The 13,260-nt window shown below is 36.5% G+C and overlaps 1 protein-coding gene across 2 annotated transcripts in view; it reads right to left on the bottom strand.

The window, feature by feature from the left end:
* The window catches only part of PLS3 (plastin 3), a 90,329-nt gene that overhangs the window by 43,628 nt on the left and 33,441 nt on the right, over positions 1-13,260 (bottom strand). The window contains exons 2-3 of one of the 2 annotated variants that reach the window (XM_043895372.1): positions 5,666-5,748; positions 2,554-2,634 (exon numbers count right to left, since the gene is read on the bottom strand). In XM_043895372.1, coding sequence (XP_043751307.1) covers positions 2,554-2,626 — 73 coding nt within the window. In that variant the 5' untranslated portion in view covers positions 2,627-2,634; positions 5,666-5,748. The remainder of the gene's footprint in view (positions 1-2,553; positions 2,635-5,665; positions 5,749-13,260) is intronic. The other variant, XM_043895374.1, reaches the window with a different exon arrangement.

Genomic DNA, 13,260 nt, shown 5'->3' with positions numbered 1-13,260 from the left:
GCCATGATGAAAATCTTCATAACAAAGACGCTTTGTCACAAAGACAAAGTCCTAGTACATGAAAAAACTACGTACAATTCCTTAGAATTCAATTATTTATGTATAGAAAACTAAATGCATACAACAGTGAGCTAGATACTGAGGGGGAATACAAAGAATACTATGTGGAACTAGTATTTTACTAGGTAAATTTTACTAGGTAAAAATTTTGGACTCCAGAATTCCTGTTTATAGCATACAGAGTGATAAGAGTCTACATATCACAGGAATATATGCCTGGTAGGGCTTCAATAAGACACATGGTCCAATCTCTCAGCTTTGAGAAGGTCTTTGCCTACCCTAAACCCTCCAAGATATATGATTTAAATAAGACAGTAGTTCCACAATGACCCTTTCTTGCAGTCCAAGTTCTAATTGATCCCTCATTAGCCCAATTTAGTCTCATTTCCTCCTTGGAGATAATTGGTCAACCCTTTTTATATCATTAAGCTTTAAAAGAGCAATTAAGCTCTTTTACTGACAAAACTATTCCAGTGCCATCAGGTAAATAATATTTGAATTAACTTTGATTTTTTAAAAATATTTCACACAAATATTTCTAAGATGCTGCACATGAGAACAAAGCCCGTATTCAACAGTAAACACTGATTTGAGGAGGTGAGGCCTTGAAAATTAAGTAATAACAATAATAAGGTACCCACACCAAAATTCCAACAATAAAAAAAAACAAATTAGGCAGAAATCAATACAACATTGTAAAGCAATTATCCTCCAATTAAAAATAAATTCAAAAAATAAAATAAAATGGATAACAACAACAAACAAACAACAAAGTTAGGCTGTCCCCAACACTGAAGATGAATAAAAATAAAACAGATGGTTCAAAGGAAACGACGATTAAAAAAAGAAAAAACAATTTCTACAGAATAATGTGATTTAAACAGTCTTCCAGCCAAGAATCCACCTGCTGTTTTCCATAATCAATCTAATATTGAATATTTGAACTACATTGAGTAGTCTAGTAAGTGGTATCTATGGTAAGTTAACTGTCTTTTTTTTTTTCATACACACACATAGTCATGTTAAAGATTCAGGACTATTTTTTCCTAGTTAGAATTCTGATGGGACTATGAATAGTCACTCTGGCTGTTGGGGCGGGGGTCGGGTGGGGCTGTCGTTACCTTTCCCAAGGCATGTTGTTATTACCAAATGCCTTCATAGAACATACTCACAAATATATGGGAATACAGCAAGGAGATTAAACCAGTCAGTCCTAAAGAAAATCAACCCTGAATATTCATTGGAAGGACTGATGCTGAAGTTGAAGCTCCAATATTTTGGCCACCTGATGCAAAGAGCTGACTCACTGGAAAAGGCCGTGATCCTGGGAAAGATTGAAGGCAAGAGGAGAAGGGGGTGACAGAGAATGAGGTGGTTCGATGGCATCACCAATTCAATGGACATGAGTTTCAGCACATTCCAGGAGATAGTGAAGGACAAGGAAGCCTGGCATGATGTAGTCCATGGGGTCACAAAGAGTCAGACATGACTGAGCGACTGAACAACAGCAACAAGAGATGTGTATTTCCTCACTTTTCACTAATGGGGTTTCCAACACAGGTCAAAGAGTAGATTCTGGTTTAACTAACAAATCATTATGATTTAACTTCATACCCTTTAATCAAGAAGATATCAAACAGCAATACTCTCCCTCTGAAAGCACCTGTTGAGTACACACATCAATAATCAGGTCTTACTCTGTTTTCTCATTATCTTCACTGACTTGACCTGAGCACTGAAATAATGGAATGTAAATACTATAAATTGCTTCCATAGCTGCTAAATTTGAAGACATGTTATATGATGTTAAAGGATAAGCCAAACGGTATGCTAATCCTTCCCATCTTATACATATGCTAATTCAAGAAGGTAGAACAGTGTGCATTATCCAAAGGCACAATACATCCATGAAAAAGGCAGTAAAGCCATGTTAATTAAAAGTAAACTATCATCCCGGCTTCCCAAGTGGGTCAGGAAGATCACTTGGAGTAGGAAATGACAATCCACACCAGTATTATTGCCTGGAAAATTACATGGGCAGAGGAGCCTGGTGAGCTATAGTCCATGGGGTTGCAAAGAGTCAGACACAACTGCATGACCAAGCATGCACATGCACACAAGCACGCACACATGCACAACATCATCTAATGGTTTTTAACATTTTGGGGGGTCAGTTGGCTCTTTGAGAGTATAGTGAAAGTTTCAAATCCTCTCCTCAGAAAAATATGGTAAAACAAAATTTGTCTACAAATTTCAGGAGCCACAGCAGCCCCCAGTTAAAGAATGGGACTCTGGACTAAAAACCTTTCACCATATTAGATACTAGCTATAATTAGCAATGACACAGTTTAAAGTGTTGCTTCTAGAACTTTATTCCATTGATTTTAACTAGTTTCCTGATTAACCATTCACATAAATTTTCAGAGAAATAACTTTGATTAGTGCCAAATAAACATTGCTTTACCATAGTTACCCTACAAAAGAACAACTCACCAACTTTTGCAAAGGCCTCTTTGAGTTCATCAAGCTCATCTTTGGAAATCTGAGTGGTAGCCATCTCATCCATTTAAAGATCTAAAGAGAAACCAAAAAGGTTTAAGACTTGAAAACAGTCACAGATAAAGAGAACAAACAGGTAGATGCAAGATGGGAGGGGAGAGGGGGAGGAAAGAAGTGAGGAAGGTGAAGAGGTACAAACTTCCAATTATAAATTGAAAAATAACTGAGTAACAGGTATGAAATGTACAGTGTGGGAAATACAGTAAATAACTAATATCTTTGTGTGGTGACATAATTAAAACTAGACTTATCCTGGTGATCAGTTTGGAATGTACAGAAATATCAAATCTCTATGCTAAGTAACAAGAACTAACAGTGTTGTGGGTCAATTATACTTCAAAAACAAACTGACAGAAAAGGAGATGAGATTGGTGGTTACAAGATGCAGGGGGTTACCAGAGGATAAGGAATTGGATGAAGGCAGTCAAAAGGTATAAATTCCCAGTTATAAGTAAGTACTAGGGATAAGTACAACATGATAACTATAATGTGAAAGTTGTTAAGAGAGCAAATCCTAAGAGTTCTAATCAAAAGGAAAAATATTTTTTCTTTTATTTTGTATCTATATGAGATAATGCATATTTACTAAATTTATTGTGATAATCCTTTCATGATGTATATAAATCATTTTGCTGTTCACCTTAAATTTCTACAATGCTGCATGTCAATTGTATCTATAAAACTGGAAGAAAAAAATTTTAAGACAAAAAATTTGTGATGAATATATTACAAGCAATCCTGTAAACTCTCATTTTAGGGGTAATTTAGACAGAAATTCAAACTACTGGAACTATCTGAATAGGTTCCCATATTTCTAGATACAGCCATAATGAAGAAAACAAATGAGAAATTATCATTGGTCAAAAGCTCTTCAGACAAAAATACTTCTCAATCTTCCTTTCAAGGACAAAGTCTTATGCTACATTCAAAGAATGTAAAGAAGGGGCAAGGTAGCAAGCAATGATAGATTCTTGGTTATATGAGCCAAAACTAAGTCAAAATTATATGACTAAAGATTCAAGTAAAATATAACTTTTTTAGGACTTCCCTGGTGGTCCAGTGGTTAGGTCTCTGTGCTTCCACTGCAAAGGGCACAGGCTCAGTCCCTGGAGGGGGAACTAAGATCCTGTATGCCACATGGTGTGGCCAATAAATAAATAAATAACTTTTTGAATTAGCATCTATCTTATTGGCTAGTTCCATTTTTTCCATCTTTACTGAGATATGTGACATAATATTGTGTAAGTTTAAGCTGTACACCATAACAACTTGATACATACATATATTGTGACATATATAGTAACTTAACCACAATAAAGTAAGTGAACACATCTATCATCTCACATAGTTACCATTTTTTCCCCTTAAGTCATTTAAAAGTCATTCACTGTGGAAAACCTTATTTTCAAATAGGAGCATACTAACAGCTACCAATCATCCCCATTAAAGAGTGAATCAACTAAAACAAATTATTTTGGGGTTTGATACAGAAACACACAAGAGCATGCTTATCAACACATCTTTGTGTACACAACTTATTAATATTATTTGAGCTTATACTCTTCTTGATTTGGCCCTATTTTACCTATTTAACCAACAAATAAGGCTTGGCAAACTATGGTCTGTGGGCCCAATCTGGACCACTGCTTATTTCTGTATGGCCCCAAGCTAAGTATGGTTTTTTTCAGATAAACACCTGCTGTCAAATGTTTGAACTTCAATAAAATGAAATGTTATCCCAGAAAAAAAAAAAAAAAGAATTCCATTTTTCTCATCAGTACAGTTGTAGTACCAAATAAAGTACTCAAATAGTTATTATTTTTTGAATTTTGTCAGTAAAAATTTGTGGAAACAATATTTAAATCCTTGAGATTAATAATACAATATTCTTATTTTGCCTCTTGGCGTACAATATTTATGAGGGGACCTTTACAGAAAATCTTGACTGATTCCTGCAACTGAAAAAGGAGGTCTGTACTACAATGGAAAATTCTCACATACAAACCTATTAACAACTTTTAGACAGAAGGAAGTGCACATGATTATTTGTTGCCTTTTTCTTTTTCTTTTTTTTTCTCATTTAATGTTTTTAACTCCTGGAGAAGGAAATGGCAACCCACTCCAGTATTCTTGCCCAGAGAATTCCATGGACAGAGGAGCCTGGCAAGCTCTAGTCCATGGGGTCACAAAGAGTTGGACATGACTGAGCAACTTTCACATACATAATCTTTTTAAAGAAATTTACTTTTTAGCAGAACTGAGCAAAAAGCAGAGAATTTAGTTTCCATATACCCCCTGCCCTAACACTCTCACAGCCTCCCTCATTATGAACATCCTTCATCAGTGATATATTTGTTACAACTGATGAGCCTTCTTTGACACATCATTGTCACCTAAGTCAACAGTTCACATTAGGCTCACTCTTGGTGTTGTACATACTATGCATTTTGTATATACAAAATGGATGCCGTTGTAGTATCATAAGGATAGTTTCACTGCCCTAAATGTGTTGCCTGTTAAAGTTCAAAAACTATATGAAAAGCAAATTTGAGATCTTATATTTATTTATTTTAAACATTTTTATTAAAAGTTAAAAAATTACTTGCCAACTCTTCTGTTTGTCATGATGCCTAATATTTAATACAGAAGAATTCAAAAGAGAGTGGACCACATCTGTCTTTTGCACACCCACCATTGTCACTTCTAGAACTAACCACAGCCCCAGTCATATAGTAAGGGACTCAACAAAATAGTACTTTCATAAATTCATCCATTCAACAACTATGTGCCAAGCCCTACATCAGATAAATTCATATTCCTACTAATTCTCTGAACCCTCATAACAGTCTTTTGAGGTAAATATTCTTATTCCTTTTAGAATTCAAACTCAGGTTTCTCAAATCCCTGCAAAGATTTTAAATGACCATATGATACTATTCACTATGTTTCCACCCTAATACAATTCACATTTATAATGACTCATATTTAAAAAAAAATAAATAAATGCAGACTTTTCAAAAACTTGTCTGTTCATAAAGCTTCTTACCTCTAGTGTTAATATGTCACTAGATGGACAACTTCTCAGTAGATAAGCTGTGTAAAAAACACCTTTCAGAGCAGTCTCGGGATCTATAGGGTAAAGAAAGATCTTCAGTTGGATACGAAGGCAGTCATTTTCAAGATTTGGAGAGTAAAAAATGATTTTGCCTAAGTTAGCCTGCAACCTGCTGATGGTACTTTTAAAAATATTCTATACTTTACTAATATGATGTTCAACACTTCTGATTATCAAAATACTCTACAGGTTTCACTCTAGTTTTCTTTACACATATTTTAAGTAATCATGTTTTCAATGTGAAATAATTGCCCCTCTCTAGTAATGACATCACACAGAACAATGGCACAGAAAGTTTGAAAGTGAGACTCTCAGAAAATTGAAAACAAGTGGCCTCTCCTTTATTTCTAAAGTTTCCATCTAGTTTGGACAATTTGTGAGTCAATAATAATCTAAAATATATGTTTTTTTAAAGAATGTATTATTCTTATACTGTTATATCACTTCTATAAAACAGAAAATTAGGCAAAAGTGGTTCTGGACATTTACCTCCCACCCACCCCATATCCACCCCCAACCCCAACCTGCAGCACCTTTCATTCTGGCCAACCAGTGGGTTCTGAATCAGTCCTTCTCTCCCAGTTCTCTCCTTTGCAGGCAGCAGGGCTAACAGGGTAGAAACCTCTTCCCTCTTCTTTATACCCATCCCTCAACACATATGCACTTCTATCCTCATACACTTTTACCCTGGCCTCTGTTATATGTCTAGTTCCTGCCCTCAAAGAATTTACAATCTGGGGAAGACAAAGATGTAGATAATTATAATTTGACACAAAGTGAATTAGTGGTTGCAATAAAAGGTACAGACGGGGGAAAGCCTCTGAAGACTTTAAGGATTATTAATTTCATCTCAAGCAGGCCAAAAAAGTAGCACTTTTGTTCATCCTGAAAAATTAGGGTATACATACATCTCATAGAAATGCTTTCAAGGCACATGCTTACTTAAAAAAAAAATTAATAAAACACATCATTAAAAAAAAACCCAAAATACACTTTCAAGTTTCCTAATTTCTTATTCCTGTCTAAATACCATCATGAAAGCCTAAAGTGACCCCTTTTACACTGATGGCTCAGATTTTTCAGCTACAGGAGACAAGAAGAGGCACAACTAAGAATGAAAAGAACTGTAACACGCATATATTACACAAAGAATATTTGTTTAGTTCAGGATAACAACATAGTTTAATTTAGGAGTCTCCCACTTAAATAAACTCCATTTTGTTTATTTATAATTATTTGAACGTAAATAAATAAATGCTACCCTGAAGCACCTGGACTAAAACTAAGAAATCCAATGTAAAGTTTAAAAGCCTCACAATATACACCTCAGTTGACAAAAACCATAATATTCAAATTAGCTATTTAATGCAGATTTTTTCCCACTATGAATAAAAAAAGGTTTTTCCTTAAGATTGCTTATGGGTACTTGATGGAATCAAGCAATTAAGTACTATCCTGGAAGAAAATACCACATTTAAATAATTTAGGGAAGACTGCCAGGAACATCAGATTTTTAGAAACTGTACAAATTAAAATTACTGAAAGCTCTACCCTCTTTATAGGGCATTCATTGTACTCTTTCTCTCAAAATAAGTAAAACATCCCAGATTGGGGTTTAGGAAGCAAAACAGATGATTCCTGCCCAATAAACACCTTGACTGAATCCTGAATACTTGCAGCAAACTGTTGTTCCCCACCCAAGGATGTAGTATGTTAACACAGGAAGATTGAGAGATGTGGAATCAGAAGACATCAATCAGTATCCCGGCTCTGCGACCTCCTAGCAGTGTGTCTATGAGTTTGTTTATTTAATCTTTCTAAGCCTCAGTTTCCTCCTTTGAAAACAGCCATAGTAACTACTTCCCTAGGGTCCTGATGAAGATTAAAGATGGCATGTGAAGGCACACTATAAACCATAAAGCATTATACAGCAACTTCAAATCCTTAATGAAAGAAAAAGAGAAACAAATCAATGCCTAAGTAATTAAGAGGCTATGTATAAATATAAGGCATGAGTTCTACTAAGAACCTTCTAAATAAAATATACGAAAAGTTATATCTTTTGCCCTATAATTATCAACTGCAGAGTATGATAGATCTCCTTCATATATAAAAACTATAAGCCTTTAAGTCAAGGTAATTTAAGAAGGCTGGGACTAATGAAAATTTGTCAGCCACTATTTACCCATGAGTCAATTTGGCTCCTGCATAAGGCCAGTTTCTAAACACAACTTGAAGAATGGCCAGGAGAGTTTTTTTTTTAAATCCAATTTTTACTTTATATCAGGACCACTTAAAAAATAGTTAACAGCTTGTCAATACTGTCACATTCTTCCTACTTTGCAGTTTATTTTTCCTGTGAGCAATGAAAAATGAAAGGTGAAGAGGTAAAAAGTAACTATTATTGCTGAATAAAATTTCACAGTATGTCATTGGTAAGCAAAAAGAAAGTCTGACTGTTGAAATATGTTGAAATGTGTCCTTTTCCCCCGTCTGTCTTCCCACAAAAAATGAACTTCATTTGGAGAGAGAGCAGGCACTGATATTTAAAAAAAAAAGAAAGAAATATATATTTTCCCTCCATTTAAATTTAGCCAAATGAAATACCAATCAAAGATAAAAGCTTCCAGGGTTTCTCCATTTTTCTGAATTCTGTCATCTGCAGAGCACTTTGTCCCAAATTCTGTTTTCCTCCCTAGCTACAGTGCTGGCCTTCTCTCTATAAAGGGAAAAACAGCAGAAAAAAAGCAAACCTCTCTCCTTAAACATCGAGAGACAGGAAAACAGATTTTTAAATGAGGGAATGAAACAAAAGCAAACAAAACCTTGTCTGTTTGTTTTTTCATAAAAGGATATGGTATACAACTGAGTCTGAATTCAGGGCGTCACCCATAGAGGAATCTTATGCCTATGAAGTCATCCCTAATTACAGCGTTTGACTAACAATACAGCAATTACGAAACCACTCCACTGGGTCATTTAACTATACTTAAACCCTGAATACAAATCTTTGCTGAGAAAGGTGTACCTACAACTAACTACCTGAAACAATTACTCAAATTCTGAAAGGCATTTGATGGGGGGTGGAGGCGGGAGGGGTGTGGCGGGGTGGGGGGGGGGGGGGGAGAGAGAGCGAGCCCGTTTTCATCCCCTAAAGCGATTCACTTTAGGAATGCAGCAGACTAAATTTACTAATCTCTGTCAATCACAACCAACCGTGGCTCGGGCAGCAGGGCACACACAGTGGGAAAATCAACCATGGATAATCAAGAATTGATTATGAATTTTGTATTTTTTTCTTGAAATTGAATGGAACTAAAAGATAAAAGCAGGGGCTATTCATCAGCCACTAGCAGGTAAACAGAATTGGGAAAGTGAGGCTGATGACTTAAAATCAGCGATTTGGTCATACACACACAGTTAAGCTGATAAGTTCAAATCATGAAGAAGAGAAGGTGGATAAAACATGGAAGAATACATTATTTGTATCTGTGCATTTGTCACCTTCCTCTGTCCAAAACAGCCAATGCTTCAGAACACCCACACTTCACATACCTAACTGTACCAACAGAAACTGCCACCGTGCCTCCTCCCTAGCTGGTAAGTCAACAGCACTAGTCTCCAAGTCAGATGGGCATGCAACCCTCTGAATTAAAGCTCACCCAAAGCTCTGATTACTCAAGCTCTAGTGACATGTTTCCAAACGACTTGCGAAGATTTCAGCTTGAATGTCTATCATACTCACCCAACTTATTCATTTATATTCAAGCCTTAAGTGAATGTTTAGTATGTACCAGGCACCGTGTTGGGTGCTGCATATATAGAGATTTAGCATCCAAAGTCTCCTCTAGAAGACTTTACTGTCCAGAGGAGACAAAGATGGAAAACAAAGACATAGTATTAATGCCATCATGCTAGTAACTGAGTGGTGGGGTGACAGTGATGGACTTCAGGAAAAGTTTTCCAGAGAAGGTAACTTTTGAACTTTATCTTAAAACATAAGGAGGACATCCTCAGACATATATCACTGGTAAAGGCACTCTAGGCACAGAGAAGATGATATTCTGGCGCTAGAGAAAGATAGTGTGGTTGGAGCACTGTGCCTAGGGTTTGTGACAAACACAGTTGGAGCAGAAGGAGTCAGGGTCTAATTTAGAAGGCTGAGACTCAAAATCTGGACTTGACTTTCCGGCCAAGGGAGAAGGAAGGTCAGAGAGGAAAATCCCAATCAGGAAAGTCTAAGTGTCTACATTTGAACTTACTGCCATGTTATTTCTCCCCTTTTCGAACACCTCTGCTGTCAAATTCAGTCTCCTTTTCAACTTTCCTCAGTCTCCAGCTTTACAAACTCAGGAAGTTTGGTCACAAGAAACAAAGGGAGATAGAAGTAAATCACTAGACTCTTTGGATTATCATAGCCCTTTATCATGTCTAGATTTTTCTAAAGACCTTTTAGACTATCTATCTACAGTCCTATCTCCCTTCTATGTAATCTTTATGCTGCTAACTTCCTGAAGAGTAGACCTAAGGTATATTCCCTATGAAAGCAAGTCCCAACTTTTCGGCACAACATCCAAGAACCCTACACACTTTTCTGTATTGATACCTGTCTATCCTTCCAATGTTTCTTCCCATTACATGCGCTGAACACCCTGGAATCACAGTCTATAAAGATAACCTCTGCCCCAATGAGGGCAATCTACTCTCCCATCTACTCTTCAGAAGAATCTTTGAGAAAGCCTCTTTGGACGGTCCCCACCTGAGGGAAAAATTCTCTTTTCCCAGGACTCTCACAAAACTATATATTTTCTTCTATTACAGTCTGCATGAATCCTTTCAGATAGCTCTAATTTTACATATCTTACTGTCAGATCATATGTACTAACTTTTGAATGGGAAAATACAGTCACACAAGGATAACATTTAATACTATTATACAAAAGCTTTTTGATGGAAGGGACTGCTTCACCTTCATCCTCATATTCCCAGCCCCTCTCACAGTGGCTACAGAGTGGGTAATAATCATAATTAAGATAATATAATAACATATCACTGTAAGTTTATATTATAACAGCTAACATTTATGGAGGACTTATTATTTAAATGAACTGTGCTATACATTATGTAAAGTTACTTCTCAGAAAAACTCTGTGAACCACGTAATACTGTTATTTCCATTTTACAGTAAAGCAAACAGGCTTACAGAAGTTGAATAACTTGCCCAGTCACATGGCTCAAGAGAGGAAGACCTAGGTCTCAACCCAACTCCACCTGACACCAAAGTCAGCATTCTCAATTGTTATGCTGTATTATAGCTTTCTCAATCACAGTTTAGGGAATGAATTTATTTCCCCAACAAGACTATAAACTTATTTAAGTAGTAACACAGCTTACTCATCTCTGTATTCACCACAGCACTTAGCACAACACAGGGACACAAGTGTATTCTCAATAAATCTTTTATTTTCTTTTTAAACTTTTTATCTTGTATTGGGGCATAGCCGATTTAACTAGTGTGATAGTTTCAGGTGGACAGCAAAGGGACCCAGCCATACATTTACATGTATCCATTCTCCCCCAAACTCTTTTCCCATCCAGGCTGCCACAAAACACTGAGCAGAGTTCCCTCTCAGTAAATACCTTGAATCAAAAAAGGTCCACATCTAGGATTCACAACCATTTTGATCATGTCAGTCTCATTTCAGGAAGCTATAATTATTATGCTGAAACGGCTTGTCTAAACTTTGCCGGGTATCCCGGGTCTTCTAGCGTTCCTACTAGTTACATCTAACCAGTTTAACCTTTCAACAACACTCAAAATTAGCTTTTTGATCACTACCACCCTCCTGTGGAGAAGGAAATGGCAACCCACTCCAGTATTCTTGCCTGGAGAATCGCATGGAGAGAGGAACCTGGCAGGCTGTGGTCCATAGGCTCGCAGACAGTTGGACACAACTGAAGTGACTAAGCACACATAAGCATGCACCATCCTCCTGAACATGTCCTACTGACTCCTACATCAGTACCTTCTGTTTTATCCTGACCCCACTACCTCTATCTCTCCCTCCTAGTAAGAACTCCCTCTCTCTATTATCTACCTTTCAGACTAAAAATGCCCTCCGCTTTATTCCTCTTATCTCCTTATCCAAATTCTACTCATCCTTCAAGTTTCAGCAGAAGCCTCATCCTCTCCCAAACCATGTTTCCCAATGACTACACACCCCTGCTGATCTTTCTCTTCAACTCCCACAGGATTTAGAATGTTGCCACAAAATTCAGCAATTTAATCACAGACATCCTCCTATAGTTATATAAGTGGATGAGGACAGTCTGGCTGGGACATCCATTATCCTACTAGATTCAGTTCATCTGCCTCCTCCACACAGATCCTCAAACTTGGTCAAAGAGAATAATCTTCCCCCATCAAAGACAACCATTCTTTCACCATCAGCACACAAATACTTTTCTAATTACTTGCTCTGATGTCTTATTTCAGGATTGTTTATTTCTCAAGAACAGAATCTAAACTTCATCTTCCTCTCGGATATTCCCACAATGATAATCTTTTGCTGGACTCTGGGTACAGAAGTATGCCTCAAAACATATTCCAACCAACTGCAATGTTTTGAGGGTGGTGTTAATTCCCAGTATTCCCAATATCCAATGATTACTGAAATTAGGGAAGAAACAAAAACTTAGGGTAGTTAAGTGACTTTGCCCAAAACAGAGATGTACAGTAAATGTAAAATTTAAAAAAAAAGAGTATGTGAGAGAGAAGGTAATTAACTACTCTTACAATAAAAATGAAAACGAAGAGGCTACACAGTGCTTTATGGAAAGAAGGCACATGCCTATTATTCCCTATGGAAAATAATTTAAAAATTCCTGACCAGGAATTCACTGGTTGTCCAGTGGTTAGGACCCTGTGCTTCCACTGCAGGGGGCATGGGTTTGATTCATGGTTAGGGAACTAAGATCCCACATGCTGCCAGGTGCAGCCAAAAAAACAAAACTTTTAACAAATGTGACCATGATACTGAGAAATATAAAAAGTTGCCAGAAAATGAAGATAGGGACCCTTCTAGCTAATGCTAATTCATTTTCATTATTTAAAGAAGGGATTCAATTAATCCTTGAACTGAAATCACCAAAACTGGAACCGTGTAAAACATACAGATTATCGGCAACAGGTTCAGTAGGGACTATATATGAAAGCATTCTAAACATTCTTTCTTCAAAACATTGGTGTTAAGTGGGTACTGACCAAAAAACAGGCCAGACTTTTTAAAAATAAGGACAAAAATGCTGACCTTCTCTTGCGGCACATTCATTCCTATATATGACATGTTTCTGCTTCCCTGTATTTAATATCGCTTAATTTCAGCCTCTTATATGCTAACTACTATAACTATTCTCATTGTATCAGTGCTAATAATTTAGTATAGATATAAGCACACACTCAAGTATCAGTGTGATTTATTTTGAGTATAAGATTTTTTTTTAACACACAACAGCCATCACTGTGG

This window comes from Cervus elaphus, chromosome X (genome assembly GCF_910594005.1).
Source record: "Cervus elaphus chromosome X, mCerEla1.1, whole genome shotgun sequence".
NCBI classification, from domain to species: Eukaryota; Metazoa; Chordata; class Mammalia; order Artiodactyla; family Cervidae; genus Cervus; species Cervus elaphus.
The sequence above is the reverse complement of the archived record's forward strand: the minus strand, read 5'-3'. Positions and strand labels throughout refer to the sequence as shown.